The sequence below is a fragment of the Pholis gunnellus genome, assembly GCF_910591455.1.
Source record: "Pholis gunnellus genome assembly, chromosome: 5".
Lineage (NCBI taxonomy): Eukaryota > Metazoa > Chordata > Actinopteri > Perciformes > Pholidae > Pholis > Pholis gunnellus.
Window position 1 is genome coordinate 19,057,271 of NC_136531.1, and position 22,367 is coordinate 19,079,637.

At 38.4% G+C, this 22,367-nt stretch overlaps 2 protein-coding genes across 3 annotated transcripts in view; both read right to left on the bottom strand.

The window, feature by feature from the left end:
* Nucleotides 1–10,662: 10,662 nt before the first annotated feature.
* On the bottom strand, nt 10,663–16,068 carry LOC306696536 (ependymin-like). The gene is made up of 6 exons (XM_079160189.1): nt 15,909–16,068; nt 15,298–15,351; nt 15,110–15,246; nt 12,899–13,082; nt 11,954–12,041; nt 10,663–11,217 (listed from the first exon to the last, which is right to left on the bottom strand). Exons 1-6 carry the CDS (start codon nt 15,982–15,984, stop codon nt 11,067–11,069), a joined length of 690 nt encoding a protein of 229 aa, XP_079016315.1. The 5' UTR covers nt 15,985–16,068; the 3' UTR covers nt 10,663–11,066.
* A 2,740-nt stretch (nt 16,069–18,808) lies between these two features.
* Nucleotides 18,809–22,367, bottom strand: part of pnpla6 (patatin-like phospholipase domain containing 6) — a 29,812-nt gene continuing 26,253 nt past the window's right edge. For both annotated transcript variants that reach the window (XM_079159650.1, XM_079159651.1), the window contains one exon: nt 18,809–20,604. In XM_079159650.1, the coding sequence (XP_079015776.1) occupies nt 20,530–20,604 (75 nt within the window). In that variant the 3' untranslated portion in view covers nt 18,809–20,529. The remainder of the gene's footprint in view (nt 20,605–22,367) is intronic.

Sequence of the window (22,367 nt, forward strand, 5' to 3'; positions counted from 1 at the left end):
TACATATTTCCACATTGGATAGCCAACACAGGCTTTGCCTGTTAGCATAAATCGCCCAGCTTCACACCGCAAGTTAACTAAAAAAACAACAACAAAAAAAACAGAAACAATCTAACTACTTGTTCCAAGTGATGTCATACCTCCAGGTATGGTATAATTCCAGGTAGCTCGCTGCCAAAATGGGCAAACGTCTTATCGATTTGTTTCCTCAACACCCAATAACGCACAACAAACACAGCGACGGCTACTTCAACCCAATGAAGGACAACAAAAGGCTTGAGGTCGCTAAGCAGCTGGGATACGATGAAGATGGCAATGAAGCCAATATGCAGCTATACTAACTTTATATGTTGGTCACGGGAACGGGGCTAGCCACAACAGCTAGCGTTAGCATTGAATTCGGAGTCTGATTGGTTAATGGATTGTGTCGTTAACAGTCCCTTAGACATTCTTTGTGTGGATAGGTTTTTGTTGCGTAGAGTGAACACAGGCACTATGACAAAAATGGAAGACGGCAAAGCGGATAATTCACATACTGAATATAAATAAAACACTCTGAGAGGGCCCATTCTGCATGTTGACTTTCACTTTTGCTTCAAATACATTTTGTTGAGAATACTGTTGTTTTAATGCAAGACTTTAACATGACTGTATTGGTACTTTTACTTAAGTAAAGGATCTGAGTATTTCCACCCCTACCATACTATTATTGTGTGTTTCTAAATGTATTGCATTTTTTATGATACTAGGTTATACTGTAGAAACACTGATCACTGAGTCAGTCTTCTTTCCGTCCCACCATCTGCACCTTTTGTCCAGATAACAGTTAAAATGCATATGGATGACATGAACCTTGTAATTAACTCGATAGCTTTGCATCCTTCCACCAGCAGATTACAGGGATGAATCGTGCATGAATCATGGAAACTAATGCCCATATTAAATGAACACGCTCATTGTGGATCTGACAAACCCTTAAACAAGACATGAGTAGACCATAGGACCATTATTAGAAGAAGGTGGTGGGAGGCAGTAAACAGGTCATCAGCAAACCAGCTGAGACTCTGGATCAACCCTTACCTCCTTCTACAAATGTACATAATGGCCATATATATAAACAATACGCCACATCGGTGGAGAACATCTGAGCAAAGCCGGTTGAGAGCAGAAGCACAGCAGGTAATGGAGGCCACCCATTCTTAACCTTGGCTCCCCATTACACATCCACTCAGCGGGCTTTTTCAGCGGCTGCATGTACGGGCACAAACACGTACGCATGAAAACAGAACTTAAAACGGATATGTGAGGACTAACGAGTGGATAATGGCTGGTTGCTGATGGGCTGGGTCCATTATTTCTTCCATCATCTGATGTTGGGTGTTTGTATAACTGTCTCGGATAATGGCGAGTGTTTTTTATTTTGGACCTTTACTGTGGGTCGAGGTACATTCTGGCCAGCTGAGATGAAACCTCGCTTTGTTTATCATCTCACATTCTTATATACCGAATTTCTGTTGCGTCTGAATTTTTTTTGGGGGAGATTCGGGTAATTGGTTCATGTTTTAGCTGAAGGAGATATCGTCACACTTAGATCTATGCAGTCTAAGCAGTGTCATAGATCATATTTTGTGACTATCTCACAATGATAGCTTGTATGTTTTGATACTTCCAGCACCTTCGTTAGGATTTAGCCGGGTGGAGCTGTGGTCATCCTGCATCATGGGTCATGTTTTAGCCCACGTCCTACAAATGACAGATATTTCACATTACAGTACTACTATCAGATTAAAGAAGCATATAATAGTGTTAGTTTTCAACCACAATTGGATTACACTTATTTCTGTGTATGTGAATGAATTTGTAGCAATTAGAAGCGTGTGAGAGTAAATCACAGTGAACATGATTCATCATCAATTGTTTTGTACACTTTTTTTACATTATAATTTTTTTTGTCTATAAATAACATATTTTTGGGGAAAGGTGCCATTGTTTGTTTTGTCTGACCAACAGTTCAAAAGCTGAAAACGTTTCATTTATCATTGTGACAAGGAAAAACAGCAAACCCTCACATTCGAGAAATGTTCATTCTGATTGGTGCACAGAAGTCTTGGTCTTTTCAAACCAGTGAGAAAAGCACAAATACAGAAATCTCTAATGTGATATAAACACAATTGTTATTGAAACTTTAGCAGAAAATATCTTCATGTATAGGACCACATCATTCATAGTATGGATTGAAGAAATACATTATCAGGGCCTTTATAATAATAATTGATAGTGTCAAACTTTAGATTAAAGGGACGGAAGTGTAAATTACCATCAGTTTACATTTATCATTTAAAATGTGTATTAGACCGAAGTGTGCTTTTCTTCTTTTTTTTTATCTCACAGTAAAAAAACTAAACTAAACTACAGCTTTGGAGCATGGACAGTGGAAATTGTAAATATACATGATTTTGGATAAATAGGCAATAAATGCTAAACATTTTCTCCTTAGTGTTTGATTCTTGCCTTTCATTTTTGCTTTCATAGGCATCAAGACAGCGAATATAAATATGTATATCATCTGCTGTCAGTCAGAATAGATATTTACGTTTATGAAAAAGTTTTAGATTGCTGCTCTCTCACTCTCTCACTTCACTTGGATTCACAGACCTGACGCTCACATGATTTCTCATGACATTTTAACATCCTTCCCAGTCCCAGTCAGAACAACTGCAGTGACAATTTTACATAATTAAAATGTCAAAAGATTTAATTAATAAGATATTTCTAAAGCTGACCTGAATGCTTTGAATCTTCAACCATTAGACATGTTTATTGACATCCAAATCACTATTCGAATTGATCAGGTTTCATTTTATATAGGCTATGCTTTACCTCAAAAATAGCCCAGTAGTAGTAATCTCACATTATTTGTATTATATACAATTCTCAGGGAGAAAGAAAATCCTGTGTGGCTGGACAGAGCAATTATGAGTATCTTTCTAATCTTTGGCCGTATTAAAACAGAATTCTCCCACATGAACAAACAAGAACAATCACGCTTCAATACACTCTCTCTCTCTCTTACTGCAAATATAAACAGAAACTTAGTGCAGCAGGCACACCAATGCAAACAGGATTCCCACTGAAGGTTGTAATCTGTTTCGCAGCATTGACATCATGAGTGATGGGCCCTGGATGACGGATGTCGAGCCGGACCTCTCGCCACTGTGCGATACGATACCGCTGTCCGCTGAGTAAAGGAGCATAAATCAACAGAAACTCTGCAGCGTGTGAACCAGCGACCACACAGGTTAATGGTGAGCTAGAGAGCAAAGTGTCGAGCACAACAACGTCTGCACAATGTGTGCATTTGTTTAACAGGACAGTCAACAGCGAGTGCCACATTAAACACTGAGGGGAGTCTCTCCTGTCTTTGTTATTGTGTGCAGAGAATCTTTAGTGAATGAAACAGGAGAAACAGTTCAAGAGAATGTGCTTTTTTTCTCCTCTATCTTCTCCTCAAGTAACCTCCACTTTACAAATTGCAGTCCTCATAACCATTTGAAAGATTATCACCTGCTTCCCTGATGGCTCAACCTGCCTAAAATGTTGCTGTTAACCTTTCTAATGGCTAATCAAGAGTGGGGTTTAGTTCTTTGGGATTTTGGGTATATTTTTGCGGGTGAGTGCCCTTTAAAAATCGAAACGAGAAGAAAAAACGGACTCTGCAATAAGCGCTTGACACTTTAAATACCAGTGTGGACTTTCAAAAATTCCTAATGTTTAGGTCGTCTGAGATGAAAGGCTCTGGAGCATTATATTGCATGTGGGGCTATGTATTATGGTCAGCAGTGTAATGGGTTTTTAATTTCTGCGGCACAAAGAGTAGTGCTATGATGTTGGATGTTACAGACTGTCATATATGCAAATACTGATCCCACTGTTCTGATTTCATAAAGAAAGTCAGTTTTAAGATATTTCTACTCAGAATGTATGGATCTGTTGATGTGTTCTTGACTATGACAGTTTTCCTAAAATTTGATTTTAAAATATTACAATATATAGCCTTGCTAAGAGTATAGCAAAATATCACAATATATTGAATCATAACCCCTGTATCAACATGATACGTATCAAATTGCCAGATTATTGCCAATACACAGCCCTAATTATTAGTGGCAATGACATATAGTGAGAAGTAGACATAATGTGCAATTCTGGGTGAGATTTCAGCTTCCCTTGTATTCCCTTTACACATAACAACCAGTCAGTTTAAAAAACCTACTTAGCTTAGCAATCCTTACAATTTAGGCTACAAAATCAACTTAACTGAAGCAGTACTTTGGAAATAAATATTGTGCTGCTGCAGTGACTTCATCAGTACTGCTATATACTGTATATATATGTAATGCTGGCATAGCTTCCTGAGACGAAATCTCAACTCTCAGCTTAGTTCACACTGGGTGACAGACCTCAAAACAGCATGGAATTAGTTTAAGACCCCCTGTTAACATGTTTTGCCTATAGCTGAACTTAATCTTATGATTTGGGAAAAGCTGTTTTTAATCCCGTTGAACTTTTTGCTAAAAGTCACCCTCTGTGAAAAGGTAATGGGCTCAGATGGGGTATCCATGTGGCGAGATTTTCTTGGATAATTGTGGAAAAGGGAACAATATGTTTTCTCTAGGGGCCTGTCTGGACATTTTGTCAGCCAGTAACATTAATTAATTGAGACAGACATGAAAAAAGACTTAATGGCATGGTTTCCTCTATTTGTGGCCTCCAATCTTCACCTATGGCTTTCACAGCTCATTTCCACATCCAGTCACCATCGCCGTATATAAGCGATACATCATGTACCCGTTTCACTGGCTCCTTATGTAAGTGTTCTTCTGACGCAAATTGAATAACAACGTCCTTTTTTTTTTCTTCTTTTTTTTACAGATTGCAACGACTGTGTCTGTCATGTTTGTGTTTGGGCCTGGGATTCTGCATATGTATGTACATAAAAACATGCATGGCCATATGCTGAGTTTAAACAATCGTGTATCACTGAACAAGCCACTAAGTGAAGTCATAAAGTGTGTTATTGCCCATTAACTTCTGCTTTTTGTCTCAGCTTGAATAACAATGTCTCTCAGTACTGTAATAGATTAAAAAACGTGACAGAAAAATGACCTTCCCTCCATCCTGCTTTTCTCACTATATTGCAAATAATCAAACAATTTTGCTGTGATTTAATTGCAATCAGTGCTAGGCTATGCTAATATTGTAGCTGCCCCATCAACACTCAAAATAACGTCATATATGCATTAATACGGCAGCAACGTTAATGTTTGTACTATAGACAGTCTATGATTTTATACACATACATGTATGCACACAGTTTCGTCCAGTCTTCACACAAATATGAGGTAGCATTGAGCTCACGGTGGAGTTAAAATATTTTTTTCCTCCATTTCTGATTCAACTATGTGAGGGCGTCAGTAACAAGGAGGAGGATCTAAATGCTGATAGCCTTTCGCAAAACACAGCATGACTATTACATAATTAGAAATAATGTAAGATATGTTTTCAATAAATTACCATGTGTGACCGTGAACACACTTCAGTCAAGTCAAAACTGTTAATAACTTATCCCAAATAAATTCATGTTGGTCTATTAACAGTTAAAACTGCTTCACAAATAGCAACAGTTTATTATGCTTCTTTTCTTCCAAACCGATAAACATATTGTGAGAGACGGAGAGAACGTGAATGATAAAGGAAGATAAAGGAAGATAAAGGAAGAGAAAGTAAGAGGGGAGGAGATCGAGGTGCATGGAGAGGAGGACCCGCCTCTCCCATCAGAGTAAAGAGGATAATTGGTGGCTGACCCTCCGATGTCCATCATCCTCTACTGAATAGCGAAGTGTAACTAACACTGTTCCAGAGCACCAGGAGCTGCTGCATCACGTGCACATTCAAGCGTCAACGTACTCTGCCGGTGACACTCCAAACACACACCCACACACACATTCTCATACACATACATTAAAACCTGTAACCTTGCATACAGAGTCTTATTTGTATGAGTGGTACCCACTCAGTGGAGTCATCACCACTAATGTGTGTAATTAGGGCTCTTTGATCGGGCCGGATGAGCACTCAATAAGTACACCGGGTAGGAATAAAAGAGGTGTTTGAGGCGTTTGTTTTGTGTGCGTGTGTGATGAGTGAATGAGTGAATGAGTGGGTCATGCATTTACTGATGTTTTTATTTTCCTAATACATGCTGCTCAGAGCAGAAAGTTAACCGGTCAGAACAAGGAAAATATACAGTTCCTCGATGTTGATAAACAGTGACTGGTTCATGTGGCAGGGTTTAATAATATCAAGGAATTACCCAAAAACATGAAAATCTCACACCATGCCCAATGAATACTGTGTGTTTGGGGATGAAATATGTTGTGCGGCAATCAGCTGCTTTAAATGAAAATTTGTGATGAGATACATTTAAGTTCTAAAACAACAAGTGAAAACAGCCATCGCAATCTAACTTATGTTTCTCTGTCTTACTATTTGCATAACTGGTCAAATAAGGACATGATATTACATCAGGGATTTTTGTCATATGTACACTTTGGGTGTTGGCATCAAACAGCAAGACGTTCACTGTACACCAAGCATTTGGCACCAATGTTCCACAATCCTCCATCACGCAAAGCAGCCAAATGATGACATGTTTGCGTCATGGGCATTAGTCACATGGAAAGACTTGTGCTATAACTATTATTCCACTTGCATAAACCCAAACCTAACCACCTCGGCTGACTCCTCAGTGTGGCCGACTCTAATGGAAGAAAAGTACTTGCTGCACAAAAATTCTCCAGATGACAGCATGCACTAATTTGCATTTAGGCAGATCTGATGAAGCATCAGTTGTGGATGAGAAATCCAGTAATCGCTGAAACTGCTTGGATTTACAATCATACTGTACCAAGTGCAGTGGAAGTCAACATATTAATTCTCTAAGATTTAAAGCCCAAAAATATGCTACATCTGATACGTGCTGAATTTCAACACTCTTTTACTCTTGCACTAGTGTCAACAGTCCCTAATGTGCATAACAAATAAAGACTAATTTGTACAGAGAGGTCATATTACACTGATTTATATGTTTTGCAGAGGTAAACTATTTTATAACATGTTTATCAAGCTAAGAGTATGGCAAAGACGTTTTCTCTGGCACCATCATCAGGTCACATTTGTCCTGATATTACCAAATATTTGCAAAAACTATCTCTCAGCTATATTTTTGATTTTTTGATTAGCTAGCATGCTAGCACGGTAAACTACGATGGTAGCAAAGTAAAACACTATATGTTAAACTTTAGCATTGTCATTTTGAGCATATTAGCATGCTAACGTTAGCATTTAGCTCAAAGCAACACTGTGCTTCACACAGTACAGCTTCACAGAGATGCTAGCATGGCTGTAGACTCTTAGTCTTGTTCACTAACAACACGTGCAAACAAAAAAACAAAACTGACTTTGACACATGCTTGTCCTCAGACCAGTAAAATGAAAATAAAACTAGAATGTAAATTAAAATCTTACCTGGACGCACAGGAACTGACAGTGGAGGATTTCACCAATAAAATAAATAATAATATAAGAAAGAAGTGAAATTAATCTATAACTCTATAATTCGAATGTCGGATTAACAAGGTTTAAAAAAGAGCCACAGAACAATATAATTTGACAGAATGAGGAAGGTACTCTTTATAGAGCCTTACCGGGGCTAAAAATGTTGTATAAGATACTAGGTGCAAGGCTAGGGCATGGAATGTTTGGGCTAGAGGCAACATCATGTACACTGCTTTAACTGGCATGCTTTTTCTCATTACTTTTTAGTACATACTGCAGCTGCCCTTAAAGATGATGTACTGTTGAATGTGGTATGCATTTGATAGGGACATAATACTTTATCATAACATTGCACATTGAACTTTGACCCTCTTGCTCATATATTTACGCTGCGCAAAGGATTGTAGGTCAAAATAGCAAAGAAAAGTATACTGGCTTGCATACTGCAAACTGTAACCAGATGCAGCAGGACATTCTGGTATTTTTGGTGAACTTGACATACTATGTATTGGAACATACTAAATCTTTTTCTGCCATACTAAATAGCATGTGTACTGGAAGGCACAGTCAGTTCTTTTTTGTACAAGAGAAGATGTAAGCTTATTAGGGCAATTGTTGGATAGTCAGTCCAACTGACTAAAATCCGGTTTTATAGGGGGGTTTAAATCATCCTCTCTGTGGTTGTCAACTCCTCCATGCAAAAGAAAGCTTAGTACGGGTTCACTTCTGTACAATAAACACATATGTTCAACATGCCATGTTACCTTCGTTAATAAGCTCTTTGCTGTTTCAGTTGTTGAATGAGCTTTATTTTAAGCCTGTTCATGTGACACTTTTGAGGCAACAAGATTTTGAAATTGCCTCGATTTTCCACTGACTTTGTCATTGACTGGCAGTCAGGCATAACATTAACAAATCTGCATACAGCGTCTCCCACTTTAACATTTAGGCTCCGTTAAATCTGGTAAATTGGAAGGTAGAACTGACTTAAACAATGGAATTTCCTTATCACAACAGGGACTTAACATTCAGTCCGGTCTTCTTGCGCTTGTGCCTACGACAAAGTCCCAGCAGGCTTAGATAATTATTAGACCGATAATTGAACAGACTAGCAAGGCTATTATTGCTGCTAATGGTTCCAGAGCAGTGTCACATCTCTTAAATCACACAGGAGTAATGAGTCATTTTTCACAGTTGGGTTAGGTAGCCACCTCCAAACACCTTTACGTTCATTATTAGAAGATGACTCAGAAATGCCTAAAATGGAAAGTGTGAAGAATGGTGACAACTGATGCTCTTCTTAGTGATGCTCAGTGGGTTAGTCAGGCTACTGAAAGGACACAGCGGTGGGATTCAGCCACTTAAGAAGTTTTCGATTAAAAAGGTGGAACAAAAAAGGATAACTTTTAAACGGACGTCTATTTTCGTTTAGTGGTAGCAGATAACACTTAACTGTTGGCAAAAGTTTAATCACTTTACCTTGAGTACAAGTCTCATGTTGCCTTCTGGGTAACACTTTACTTCAACCGCCCCAATTTAATTATATTTACTAAATTGTTAATGACTAACTTATATATCGCTGTAAACAGACATAAAGACAATTGTTTAATGTATTTGTTTAGTATATTAATAGAATTGACTTTGTCTTGTGAAGCATCCTGGCTGGCGGGAGGGGTTGTAGTTGTTGAAAGTAAAATGAATAAACTACAAAATTAGCTGGTCTCAGTTTACAACTACTATAGTGTGTCATAAAGCGTAACCATTCCTTGTTTGTAGCCTTCTTAATGGGTTGACTACAGTAAACATAAAAATGAAGTAAGAAATTAGGCAAACGCACCAAAGCAGGGACAGCTGCGATAAGAGCAATGCTGTCTCCATCTGCTGTAGGACAGTAAGTAGTGCAGTTTTCTACAGGTGAATTTAATTAAACAGACACTCTAATAGTATCTACTTTTAACAGGAGAAAGAACGTGACAAAATAAGATGTCCAGTCTTTAAAAACATCTAAGTGACACTGTGAGACAATGTGTACTCAGGCTATGGTACGCAGAGTGCTAGTCTGATTTCATTTTCAAGTCACAGAGATGGAAGACAAAGTGGGGATCTGAATTCATAAATTGTCTAATTTTAAGTCTCATAGTCCAGATTCATACTTTAACAAGGATTAGGTTAACATAACAATGCAAATAGGAAGTCATTCACGGGACAGACAATCCTGAACCAGCATCACAATTTTTCCAGACAATTTTTTTTAGGCCTGTGGAAGGTTTAAATAACCTTGGACATAATTTGTGTCTCAAAAAAGGTCAGAAATGTAAGCTATGGCCAAAATATTAGTTTAAAACATTCAAGAAAATGAACAAATTTCATCAACAGAAGTTACAGTTTATATGTTTTTGAGAATCATTGCTGACTCTAATTAACAAATTACTGATGACAGTCTCTGTTTTATCTTCATCTGGCAGCTGCAATATATGGGGAAATTTAAATGAATCTTTTTCATAAACAAATCTGACCCCGGTTTGTTACCTCTTTGAAAAGCAACACTTGCTCTACAACTTATATGTCCCAGAGTTTTTGTCTGCATCCTCTGACATTGAGAGTTTCACATCTGCACTATCTATCAGTCCTAACCTTCTTTTCGTTTTACTTTTCCCATCTTTGTTTTAGATGTAAGATATTTTTGACTCCAATTAACAGAACTTTCCTTTTGGAGACAGCAAAAAATGTCCTTTTTTGTCAACACAAAAGCAACTCCAATGAACACTTTGACTTCAAAATAGGTTATTCACTCTTTGAAGACATCTATCTGGGCTGAACTTGGTGTCCACTGTGGTGTAATTGTTAGTGATAAACATCACTGATTAATGTGCCACATGCATGCATCGTGTCTATGTATGAAGAACATGTCTGGTATGGATTAAACACATGTTTAAAAAAATGATGTACTGTTTTAAGTCCTATTTATTTGTTCCTGTTATTTCTGCTGTCTTATTCACTCATCCATCCAAGCACCCAACTCTAAATAAGCACAGCATTATTCAATACTTTTAATATATTTTATTGAAGAGGGTGACAGAGATAGAAAACATAGCAGGAATGCAGCTACATACGTCGTTATTGAAAGGTTTACTCTGTTCTTACTGTGTACCTCTAATTTCCACTCCCATAGTCGGGATTTGCTGCTACTATTAAACTACCTTATTATTTCCTTCAACCTGCAATACCAAGGAATGAGGTGTGTGAGGTTTACCCCATTAAGACAATGCAAACAGGGTGATGTGTCAAGAGTGTATTAAATGATGTTCACATACATCCCTGTGACTCGTTGTGTTGTCCATTGGCTTAGCAGTTGCCATGTTAATCTAAATAGCATTATATACTACGATGATTTCTGAATCATTTGAGTCAAATTTAGCTTTGCCTCAGTCATGAGATGCTCCAGATGTTTACTTCTCTTCCTTGGTCTTCTTGGCCAGAGACTGCAAGACAGCGAAGAAGGTCTCTGGTGTCTCAGTCTCCTCCAGTTTAGACTTGGCACAGAAGAAAGGAGGGCTGTAGTCCATGGGGTTTGTGTTGCCCAAGACCCAGTTGAAGGTGCTGAAATGTAAACAAAAGTTGACTTTTTGAGAATCATTACTGACTGTGGTTCAGGGCCAGAAATACAGTGCGACCGTAAAAATCCGATAAGATTACAAATAGTGGCCAATTATGCCGTGACTGATTTCTCCTAGATTGAACAGAGTTGACATTTGAGAATTGGTTGATTGGTTGTTAGAATATTTCAAAGAATACTTCACCCAGTGAAAACATCATATACCTTTAGAGAAGCACTGGGGCATGCTTATACAATATACAGTATCTAAATAATAACTATTTTTGTATTTTACCATTAGCTCCCCCATCTTCATTAATATCTTTAAACCCATCTCTTTTATTTAGCTTTTTGATAATTGTCATGAAGACATGATTGTCGTATTTATTAGTTCTCTGGCCTATATGTCCGTTTTCTTTGCTTTGCAATACACTTTTATCTAAATGTAATTGTCATCTCTCTGTCAAGCACTTTTGTCAACAGTCTTATAAATTGTGCTTTTTGCACACTTGTATTTCATCTGTATTTCATATTGTATTATAATAATAAGACAGTGTACATGATACCGACAGTTTGAAATAATATGATTTCTCCACACTTAAAGCTACTAAAGGAGACAAGTTGAGGGTTAACTGGGTGTTGACAGATATGTATAAATATGAATAGTATATTATTTGAATGGTGGCGTTAATTTGTTTGCTGTTTCTGTGCTCCTGTGGTTTTATCAACTCAGGTTCTCACCTGAGTGTGACCCATCCAGATGCTGGAGTGTGGACAGTCATGGTCAGAGGGATGCAGCCGATCTCAGTGAAGATATGTAAATAGAAGCCTGATGACATGAAGCATAAGTCACATGTGAGGGTCTAACAATAAGCAGCACAAAACCGTCAACATTTTTAGGAATACCCTCTTCCTTTACGTGCACAACATGCTTTACGCAAAGAAAATATCCCATAGCAGCATTTTAACCATTGAGTTACAGATATTACAAAAAAAATAAATGTGTATGTACTAATTATTCACAGGTAGAGGTAATTTGTCACAGTATTTATTACATTACTTTCCATTGCTCAGCCCAGCACCTTCAAAAGTATCTTTCAACATTTCCGCAGCCACATCTCATTTTAACACGTTGGAAAAATAAGAATAAAATTGTAGTTTAATGGGCAGCTATCCCTGTGACCACACACATCACCTCAACGCCCGTCCTAACTATCTCAAAAGTTGTCTTAATTATGTTGTGTCTTCTTATCTGGTTAGCCAGCCACCAGGAATGACCTGAGATATGTTCAGAAGGTATATGTGATGCTGGTTCAGGTTAAGATAAGGAGGGAAAGGCTAATTTAAGACTAGTTACCGAGTGCTGTGTAACACCAGTCTCTCTACTGAACACAGGAAACATTGATGCTCCAATTTCATGTAAAATTAAACTATAAAAAAGTGCTTTTAATGAATAAACATTCTGGCCAGATTGAGTGAGTGTAAATACCAGAGCTTGGAGGTAAATATTATTTGTTCTTCTACATTCTGTGGGAATCAAGTTGTCGGCTACAGTCACAGCCTTTCATCATAGCACCAGAATCCGGTCAATCAGTGACCTGGTACACTGTAGCAAGAGCTATCATTCATTCAGATCTTGTCAAAATAAAACCAGATTTTTGTTTAAAATACAATGTTTCCTCTTACCGTTCTGTGGCAGTTCTCCATACCAGTTGTTGACCAGTGCACCCATTCCCCAGGAGGAAGAGGAGCCCATGAAAAACTGAGCCATCAGTTTGGCATCAGAGGGAACTTGCATGGGATGGAAGGTGGTATCCAGTGCTTTCTTCTTGCAAGATAATTTGCTCCAGTCAATCTCATAGTAGACTTCCTGAAAGGACAAACACATTGTAAAGGGGCTGCTTTTATCCATAATTGTCATTGTCAATTGGTAGTAACCAGGAGACAACCTCCAGTTCTGAAGAGTGAAGCTAATGCGGAAGTGTCTTAAACTTGCATTCTCTCTAATGACCTGCAGGGGGCGACTCTTCTGGTTGCAAAATAAGTCAGATTGTATGGAAGTCTACGAGAAAACGACCCTACTTCTCACTCAGTAAACATGAGTTTATGGTCTCATTAGCTAGTTTCCAGGCTTCTTCAATACATGATGTTCATTTGGTAAATTATGGTCCCATTTAGAGTAAAATAAACCATAAAGCAGGGTATGCTTCCACAGTCCTAATATGGTTACTTCCGTTCATTGGTTTAAAAAATAACATGGCGACGGCCGTAATCCAAGATGGCGACGGCCAAATCGCCGAACCCAAGGCTTTAAAACGGCAGTCCAGAAACCAATGGATGACGACACAATGACTACGTCCACTTCTAGTAGGTAGTAAAAATAAAAAAACAGCAGATGGCAGTTTCACTGCATACATGCATGAAAGGAAACGAGTGAGAATGCAGAAACTAATAAGTAGCTATAGTAAGATTTTAGCATTATTTTCATACTTTACAGGTAAGCTGAAGATATATGGAACTTATATTAGACACAATGCTGTAAGATGGTTGCATTCGGTTGTAATTGTGTTGTTTTGAACATGTCATGTTAGCCAGCACAAGACTCACATTTGAGAGGTATAGAAGAAGTTTGGGAAGTAGCCATGATGAAAGTGAGTCACTGTGACTCGTGTTTAAAATGTGATATACGGTTCTACCAAATATATATAAATATATTTTAAAGCATAAAATGTAACATGAGGCATATTAGCATTGAGACGATGTTACCATCATCTAAATATGTCTTCTTATATTTGGGATATTTTGGTGTATTGTATCGATTAATCAGGGAAGAAAATTAATCAAAAACATTGATAAAAAAATAATCTTAAAAGTAATTTGTTTTTAAAAAGCCAAATATTGTGTTTTCAGTCTTTTATATGTGAGCATTTGCTGCTTTTCTGTCATATCAATGTAAAGTGAATTTGTGTTGGGTTTTAGATTGTTAGACAGAACAAGCAATTTAAATAAGTAGCCTTGACATCTGGAAAATTGTTTGGGGCATATTTAACTTTTTGTGGAACAGCAAGCCATGTCTTGTCCCCAAATCAATATCAATATTTTCATGAAATCTTGATCCACTTAACGCTAGCATAAAGCTAACATTATGCTAGCAGGATTCAAAGCAAATAACTATCCGTACGGCGTATGGTTGAAAGAAAGTACATTTTATTTCACAGTATGTTTAACAGTAGCTGCCTATCCAGCCATGTCAATGTCCCCAAATCAATACCAATATTTTCACAAACAAATGAGAGGCCATGTCAGCCACAGTGTGGGGTAGCGAGTTGAATTGCGAATGGGATGTGAGAGACAACCACTTACGTATATATGCGTCAGTAACTTCAGAGGGGTAGTGTAACTTTCTTGTTGCACCTTGTGTGTTACAGTCGAACAGCAGTTTAAATGGAACTACTTATTATCAGGAAACAATGGACACTGTGCTGCCAATTAGAGTCAAGTATTCACCCGGACCATGGTATAATACAAAATATTGTTATTTGCAGCCCTATACTGTTGTTGCTTTCTTTTAATTAATCAGAAAACAAGAATGGTACTTTGATTCTAAAATACAATAGAGTACAAACCATTATTTACAGTCACGGGGCATTGACAGTATTGCAAATGGAGTGATTAGTTATTCTGATGCTGCAGGAAAATGGAATATAAGGACATATAGAGACATTCCTGGTTCACCAATTCATCTGCCACATTACCAGTTAGGTCATGGTAACAGATAAGCTTCCATTTGCATGAGAGTCTCACAGCGAAGGTGGAAAGCCCACTCAGTATGCACTGTATGTATTAAAACAAATCCTGAAAAGTAGTGGTAGAGACAATTCAGCCAGGCTTACATACCTGATTGAAAAGCATCAACTGGTCCATTGAAGAGGTCTCATTGCCGACAAGCGCGTAGTTTCTAACCCGCATCCTCTGACCAAAAGCATCATAGCTTAGAAAGAAAGAGCAGAAATTGATGGGAAAGACAGGGATGACTTGACATGGGTTAATCCAGGAGATTTCATGTGAGCAACGTTAATGTTTGCAGCGTATGAAAAGACTGACCAGACTGAAGCCTCCACTCATCAGTGGTGGAGCAACTGTGGAAGAAGAAATCAAAGTGTTAAAGAAGTCAGTTCTCTTAATGATCTGAGATCATTTAAAGCACACTGAGTAAACAAACTCTGTGTTGGCAGAGCCACACTTTAACAACCTGGCTTGTCTATGATTATAGATCTGGCTCGTCTCTGTCATTTAATGTGAAATGCTGGTAAATACAAAGAATTTTAGGTTACCCCAAATTCCAGTTTCAGACATAAAAAGTAATTCCATCAACACAGTTACAATGCATTTTAATGTCCTGTCAACCTAATGACAAGAGACTAAATTAAAGAAATAATGTGTATTATAGATGTACATTTTTCCAACTCAACTGCAAAGAAATAAAATTAAGTCATTCACAAATTTAAAAAAATTACAAAAAAAAACATTCCCAGTGAATCTCCAGCTGTTGATCATGATTTTCCGTATTGTAAAAGAGAGGCAAATACCGTGACACATATTCATGAATGAATTCATGGAACTTTTTTCTTTGATGCTCTGACAGACACTTGAAACTTTTTTCTGTCATGTACAAAAGAAGGGTGTCCATACTCACCGCAGGGTTTTGGTGCCTGGGCGGCAGCAGCGGTCAGCGCCAGGCTGAGGCAAGACAGCACACCGATGAAGTTCATGTTGCGAAGCTTTCGGATCCAGACGAGGTGAACCTGCGAGCGCTATGGTCTTAAGGGACGACACACACCTCCATATATACCTGCTCACAGTTGGTCGCTCTCACGCCATGTGGTTCAACCCCCTCAAGGGAAAATATGATCAACTAGTATACAGCTCTGCTTTGTAAAAGCTGGTGCGACTTATTAACATTGATAAGATTAGGCAATGCATCACATGCTTGCGTTTATGTTCAAGCACCAAGCTCATCAGATATTATGGAGATATTATATCTGAGTGCCTAGTTAGATGTTGTGCCTTGTAATTATGACTCTAAATTGGATATTGTCATTAATTTGATCAAAAGCTATATGATATTCCATATAATACATAGTTTTTACAAAAACACAGTACAATAAAGGCAATACTGACTGTTTACATGTATATACTAAATGAGATTGACTGTACACATGTATGCACCAAATTAATTCCTAAACTTTGTTTAGCTTTTTCAAGGTCTGTGTTATCCACGCTGGGAAGTTCAGTGCCTCGTTATCACATTTAGCTGCTGGTCAAACCTTCCAGATAAAGAGTGCACAGCTCCAGTGTTTTTGAATGCAGGTGTAAATAATCCCACGAATTAAAAAAATCCACCTGCTTTTTTTTCTCAGACCTCAAAGCTGCATTTACTTTAAATACCAGTGATTGCTACAAAGCATGCCTCCTCACTTTGGTGTTACTTACTAGTCTTGTCTTGTTTTATTTAGTAGCAAGTCTTGTATCATGTCTTAACTGCAAAATAGCTTCAATTCTAGAACTAATAAAGCCGTTGGTCAGGAGAGGATTGTTGAACAGTATTCATAAAGAGATAGACCTAAAGTATGTGTTACATGAAAGTATTTCTTCCAATCCAGAGCCTCTGTCTACTGATTACAATATGTCTGCAGATTAGCCCTGATCATGTGAAAGTTGTTAAGATGTAGTAAAATAGAAATTGAGTCATAGTCAGGTGCACCATCCTTATCTAGAGGGTCAGAAAGTCACTCGGATACAATTACCCTCCACCTCAGGTAAGAATTATGAGACAAGTGATAATGGAAATTATATTAAATACACAATTAAATAACAATGGGTCTACAAACAATACATTCATAAGAATCTTTGAGATTTACAGAATTTCTCAGTTTGTTTGATTCTGTCATGTTCACTTTAACATGAAGTAGACTAAACTAAAGATCTAGTTGTAGTTGATGTCTGGTGATTGTAGAGGCATAGCCGTGCAGTTCTTCCAGATAAACCTTGACACGATACTTGGTGTCCTGTTGGAAAGCAATACACCTATTTCTCTATACAAATGTAAGCCCATACAGATGAAATGTGTGTGGAAAATAGAGTGATATTTCCTGTCACATACGACAGATGACATATCATCACATCATTTAAATGTGAATTTTAAAGTTCCAATTACAATTTTAAGTGGTTTTTATAAATATACTTTTCTGCAGATGTGCTTTTGTCTCACCATATGTTATCGTTGTATGTCTGGTCTTAAGGTGATTTTCATTCTGTAGGTTTGTGCTTTACATGAAAATGAATCTTTAAGAAAAAAAAAAAAAAGATCACTGTGTGCTGCTGCCTGTAAAAAGATGTTTTGGGGCTGATCTTGATTTACAGCAATGATGGAGAGACTTGCGTCAGAGCACAGTTAAAACTCCATATTAGGTAAAAGGAAAAGGGTATGTGAGATAGATGAACCTGCATCACATGAACGTTCAGAGGTTAGGTCTTTTCTAATGGAAATAACTGCCAGTAAACACAGATAATGATCATAAAATCTGTGTGCTCGGTCAGGTGCTTTGTCTTTATCTGAAGGTTATCAACAACACATGCATATTACAAACTACAGTAGGTCTCACATTAGAGGCACTGAACAGGTTTCATTTGATTACTTTATTGATCCGGTGATGGAAACTTTGTTTTATTAGTGGAGTGGCTCTATGGTTGTGTGTTGGTCCACTACTTTGTTCAAGACTAAAATATCTCTACAAACATTGGACGGTTTGCCATGAACTGTTGTACAGACCTTCATGGTGGTGAAAGGGTGAATCTGACTGACTATGGTGCCTCCCCTAACATTTACCATAGCGCCCCCATGAGGTTGACATTTGAAGTTTTCGTTAAATGTAATCAGCAAATATTAATTGAGGTGGTTTGCCATGAAATTGGGTGCAGACATTTCCCTACAGATACAATTTTAATTACCGAGGATCCCGTCTTGACATTTCGTTTGTCCAATATTTCATGGTTTGCTTGGTTAATGACCAAATCCAAGCAAAACATGACATTCCCCTCAGCCGTACTTTGTGTTAATTAGGAAACGTTGCCAAACAAATATGGTTAAAACGGTCTCACACCGCACAGGTACTACTAAAATAACTCGTTTTGGATCAACGCTTAATGCTTTGCTTGTCAACACAATAAACGGTGCAGACCTTACCTGAAAACCAGGTTGGCACGGCTAATGTTGGCTTTCTGCCGTTGCGTAACTCGCAGTGACGCTCCAGTCCTCCTCTCGTGATAACCACTGTGTGTGCAATGAGCTCCGTTGGTTTCCGTTCATTTAATTGAACGAATAAAAGCATACATACACACACTACACTGAAATACTCCGTGGATGAGTTTTCTTTCACTGTTTTAAGAATTGTGTGCAGGTCTCAAGCTGTGTCAGCTTTGAGAAATAAGCCGAACATTAAAAAATGTCAGAAAAACAAAAACAAAAATGCCAAAAGACTTTACTGCATATTCTTTTTTTATTTTTCAATATGCCTATTAAATTATAATCTCTGTTTTTATTCTTGGAATTCCCTTGGACATCTCGAGGTTGTCTGAGCAAGGAACACTTCAAATAGTTCAGTGCAAAACAGCTAAAGTCAAGTTAATTAAATAAAACACCCCCCCCTCTCCCACACCCCAAAATTAAAAAACAAGAAAATCATTCTTAAAAAGCCAGTAGTTAACACATATAAATACAACTGAATGAATTTTAAGAGAAGAAACCCTTTCTTTGTTTAGGTGTAGGATCCCTTGTTTTGCAGCAAAGCATCAATTTACAAATTTCCACCTCATATACATATATGAATATCAAGATTGTGTATATTATCATATACTCTTGTTACAATCTACGAGAGGTCCATGTTAATCAAGTGTTAATAGTTACATGAGGTGAATTTCTGCCCATTTGAAGTGAAGGAGTACTCAGGGTTTCTGCGTATTATCCATCCAACAATAATTTGATGGCTACACGTAGGTTTTTATCACAGTTCAGCCTCAGACACACCGTCATACACACCTCGTTGTCCACTACACGCAGGAACCTTGAGTACCGCATGTGTGACCTCGTGCAAGCACACGCTGTTCTGCTAAATTAGTGTCAGTCACATGAGGGCTCTCTTCTCCACAGTCACTGTGTACTGTGAGTGGATCAAACACTGATTGAAAAGGCATCGTCTTTACCTGGCATCATCTCAAACATGAAAGCTAAAACACTAAATCTCAAACACGCAGACACATCCACTCAAACAGATCATCTCATTCACCCCTAATTTTCATTACAAATGTTCTCCATCCTCCGTTTAGTTTAGTCTACCCACAGTGCATTAAGCTCCCTGTACTCTATTCTGTGTGAATTTTAAATAAATTAAAACGTAACTCACTGGTCCATCTCTTTTCATCCGTCCACACACTTTTATGCCCTTACTCAACATCTCCGGATTTGAATTGATCCTCGTTCTGCTCTGTTCATTCCACATGAAGTCTACTTTGATGTCAACCTGAAGGTATACTCAACCCACAGCTTCCCCTCCTTGACATCCAACGCTACATTTATCTAACTCTTTCTAGCTACAGCTCTATTGTATGTATATCTTACTTTTCTTTTCAGTGTCCTTATATTACTTCAACAAATCACAGCAAACAGTCATCCGAACACACAGCAAAATATACAAACTCATCTGAACAAGCGACCATAAGAAATTAAAGGACCTTGTAATACGTTAAATTGTCAATAATGGAGTGCAATGAAGATGTACCGACATTGGAGACACACGTAAAGACTCAGAGACTCAGACAGGGTCTTTATGGCCATTTGAAACTCAAAACTTCCAATTCAATCCCGTTTCTAAGTGTCCCTGTTTTGTTGTGTTGGTTACTGTGGGAGTCCCTGGTTTTGGCAGGTTTGGGAGTTGGCAGGCAGGGATTCTGGTTATGGGTTTGGTGTGAAAGCGAAACCGCTGGGTGGGGAAGACTGTTCTTTTTCAAGGCCGTACATATTCATTTTTGATGGTGGGGTCAGAATGTGAAGAGCAAGGAGGAAGCAACTCGATGTAACGAAGGTTCAATAAGTTAGAGCATGAAAGATTTCCTGCAGAAAAACAAAAAACGGTATCTCAGAGTTTCAGAAGTCGCAGGAGCTGAGCGTGGCGTCCAATTCTCTAGCCTTGGCGGTTTATGGACCCGTAATTTGGCCCTCGGTCTTGTTTTGACTCCCTCTAGTCCTCCATGGCCCTCTGTCAGCAGTCGGAGACTTCGGAGGTGTTGGAGTCACTGGCGAGTTTCCTGCGTTGTCTCACTGATTTCTCCTCATCCTGCAGAGAGAGGAGAGTTGTTTTTGACCTGATCAGTATGGCGGAAATCTGAAGGTTCCTCTTGTGTCACCCCCTCAATTGCCAAAATGTCATCTCTGCACATGAATAAATAGATGAATAAAACCTTGAGTAGCATAGCCGCTTTTCCTCTAGTACAACCATTGGGAGCAGTTTCAGATCTGTAGCCCTGCTACTGGTCAAAATACCTGCACATTTCTCTCCTTTTCCATTCCTCTCTTATTCTACATCAGGGCTGTCCAAACTTTTTTCAAAGAGGGCCAGATTTGATAATGTGAAGATGCCCAAGGGCCAACAGTCCCTGCTGACATTATTTTAAACAATACAAGTTGCCTATACATACACTATTATTTAATAATTATGTTTTCAATGACACAGCAGGGATAATTTTATTTTAAATATGATCTTTAAAATGTAGCATTCTGGTGTACTCTGAGAAGAAAATTAAGTGATAAGACATTTACTTTAAGCAAAAAACTAATTTATTATTCAGTTATTAATCAGTATTTCAGCTCTGGTTGAACAGCTGGATAGTTTTTTTCAATCTATTATTATTATTAACCTTTTATGTAGACAAAATCCATTGAGAACGAGGTCTCATTTTCAAAAGTTTGTCATTTAAAAACAAAGATAGCAAGAGTAGCGAGAACCATCGCCTGTACAAATAAAGTGATTAGTGTTCATTGAACCCCGTTACTGTATTAACTTCCACTGTTACTGTAAAGCTGTTAGAATTGTGGCCTATCTTCTATTTGCAAATAATATGCATTCAATCCAGTTCAATTATTTAAATTAGAATGAAGAGTAAAGTAATAGCTGTGATCTATACACACCTCTGCATTAGCAACCTGCTGAAATGAAGATACAGGCACCTTAACCCTCTCTATCATTACTTCAGGGCCCTGTTGGGACCGGAAGTACCCTGGCTGTGGTCATCACAGTGAACAGTGTCTAGGAGTGTGATGAGAGGGCACGTGAGCCCTTGTTACTGTAGTTCATCTCCTTGGAGCAGAGGCAGCATTTAGCATACCCTGCCTTATCAATATTTCTAAAACACTGCGACAGCAGGAAGCTGTACTCACGTCTGTTTAGAGTAGACCTCCACCTTTATCCAGGCCCAGCTCCACCTTTATCCAGGCCCAGCTCCTTCACATCTCAGCCCTGCATCAAGCTGCGCTACACAAACAGCGTCCTCTCCCTGAAGCTCTTTGACCTCATCATCTCATCAGTATCTGGGCCTCATCATCGTGGTCTTAAAAGTTAGAGTTAAAAAAAACCAACCTGCCAGCAGATCCGCCGGTGTTCCGGTTTAACGTTAACGAGTGACCGCGTGAACTGAACCGGGCATGTTTCATCGCGTTACGTTTTTGTTCCTCCTAAATCGCGATAATGACGAATGTTAACAAACAAAGTTCCGCATGCAGTGGACGTTATCCTTAACCGAGCAAGTCTGAACTGTAACGGAGGGAAAGACGGTGTAGACATCTTAACGCTGATTGGCCAAGACTCGACACATCAAAGATGTTTTATTGCGAAGATCACGTCATCACCTTTTTTCCTCGTCTCAATCCAATCTGAGAAACGCTGGCTGGCCAGATGACCCCCCCCCCCCCCCCCCCCCCCAAAGAGAAAACATCTACGGATCACGTGGATGATATATTTTCATTCAAAACGGCTAATTTCGCTGAAAAGCAACACGTTTGCAGGTGTATTTGACTCGTGGGCCCGCGAAAAAGACCGCTGCT

Coding starts and splice junctions, on each gene's coding strand:
- LOC306696536 (XM_079160189.1), bottom strand. CDS start 15,984: ATGAACTTCATCGGTGTGCTGTCTTGCCTCAGCCTGGCGCTGACCGCT. Junction 15,247..15,297: donor GGTCAGTCTTTTCATACGCT/GCAAACATTAAC, acceptor ACCCATGTCAAG/TCATCCCTGTCTTTCCCATC. Junction 11,218..11,953: donor TCTGGATGGGTCACACTCAG/GTGAGAACCTGA, acceptor TTTACATTTCAG/CACCTTCAACTGGGTCTTGG.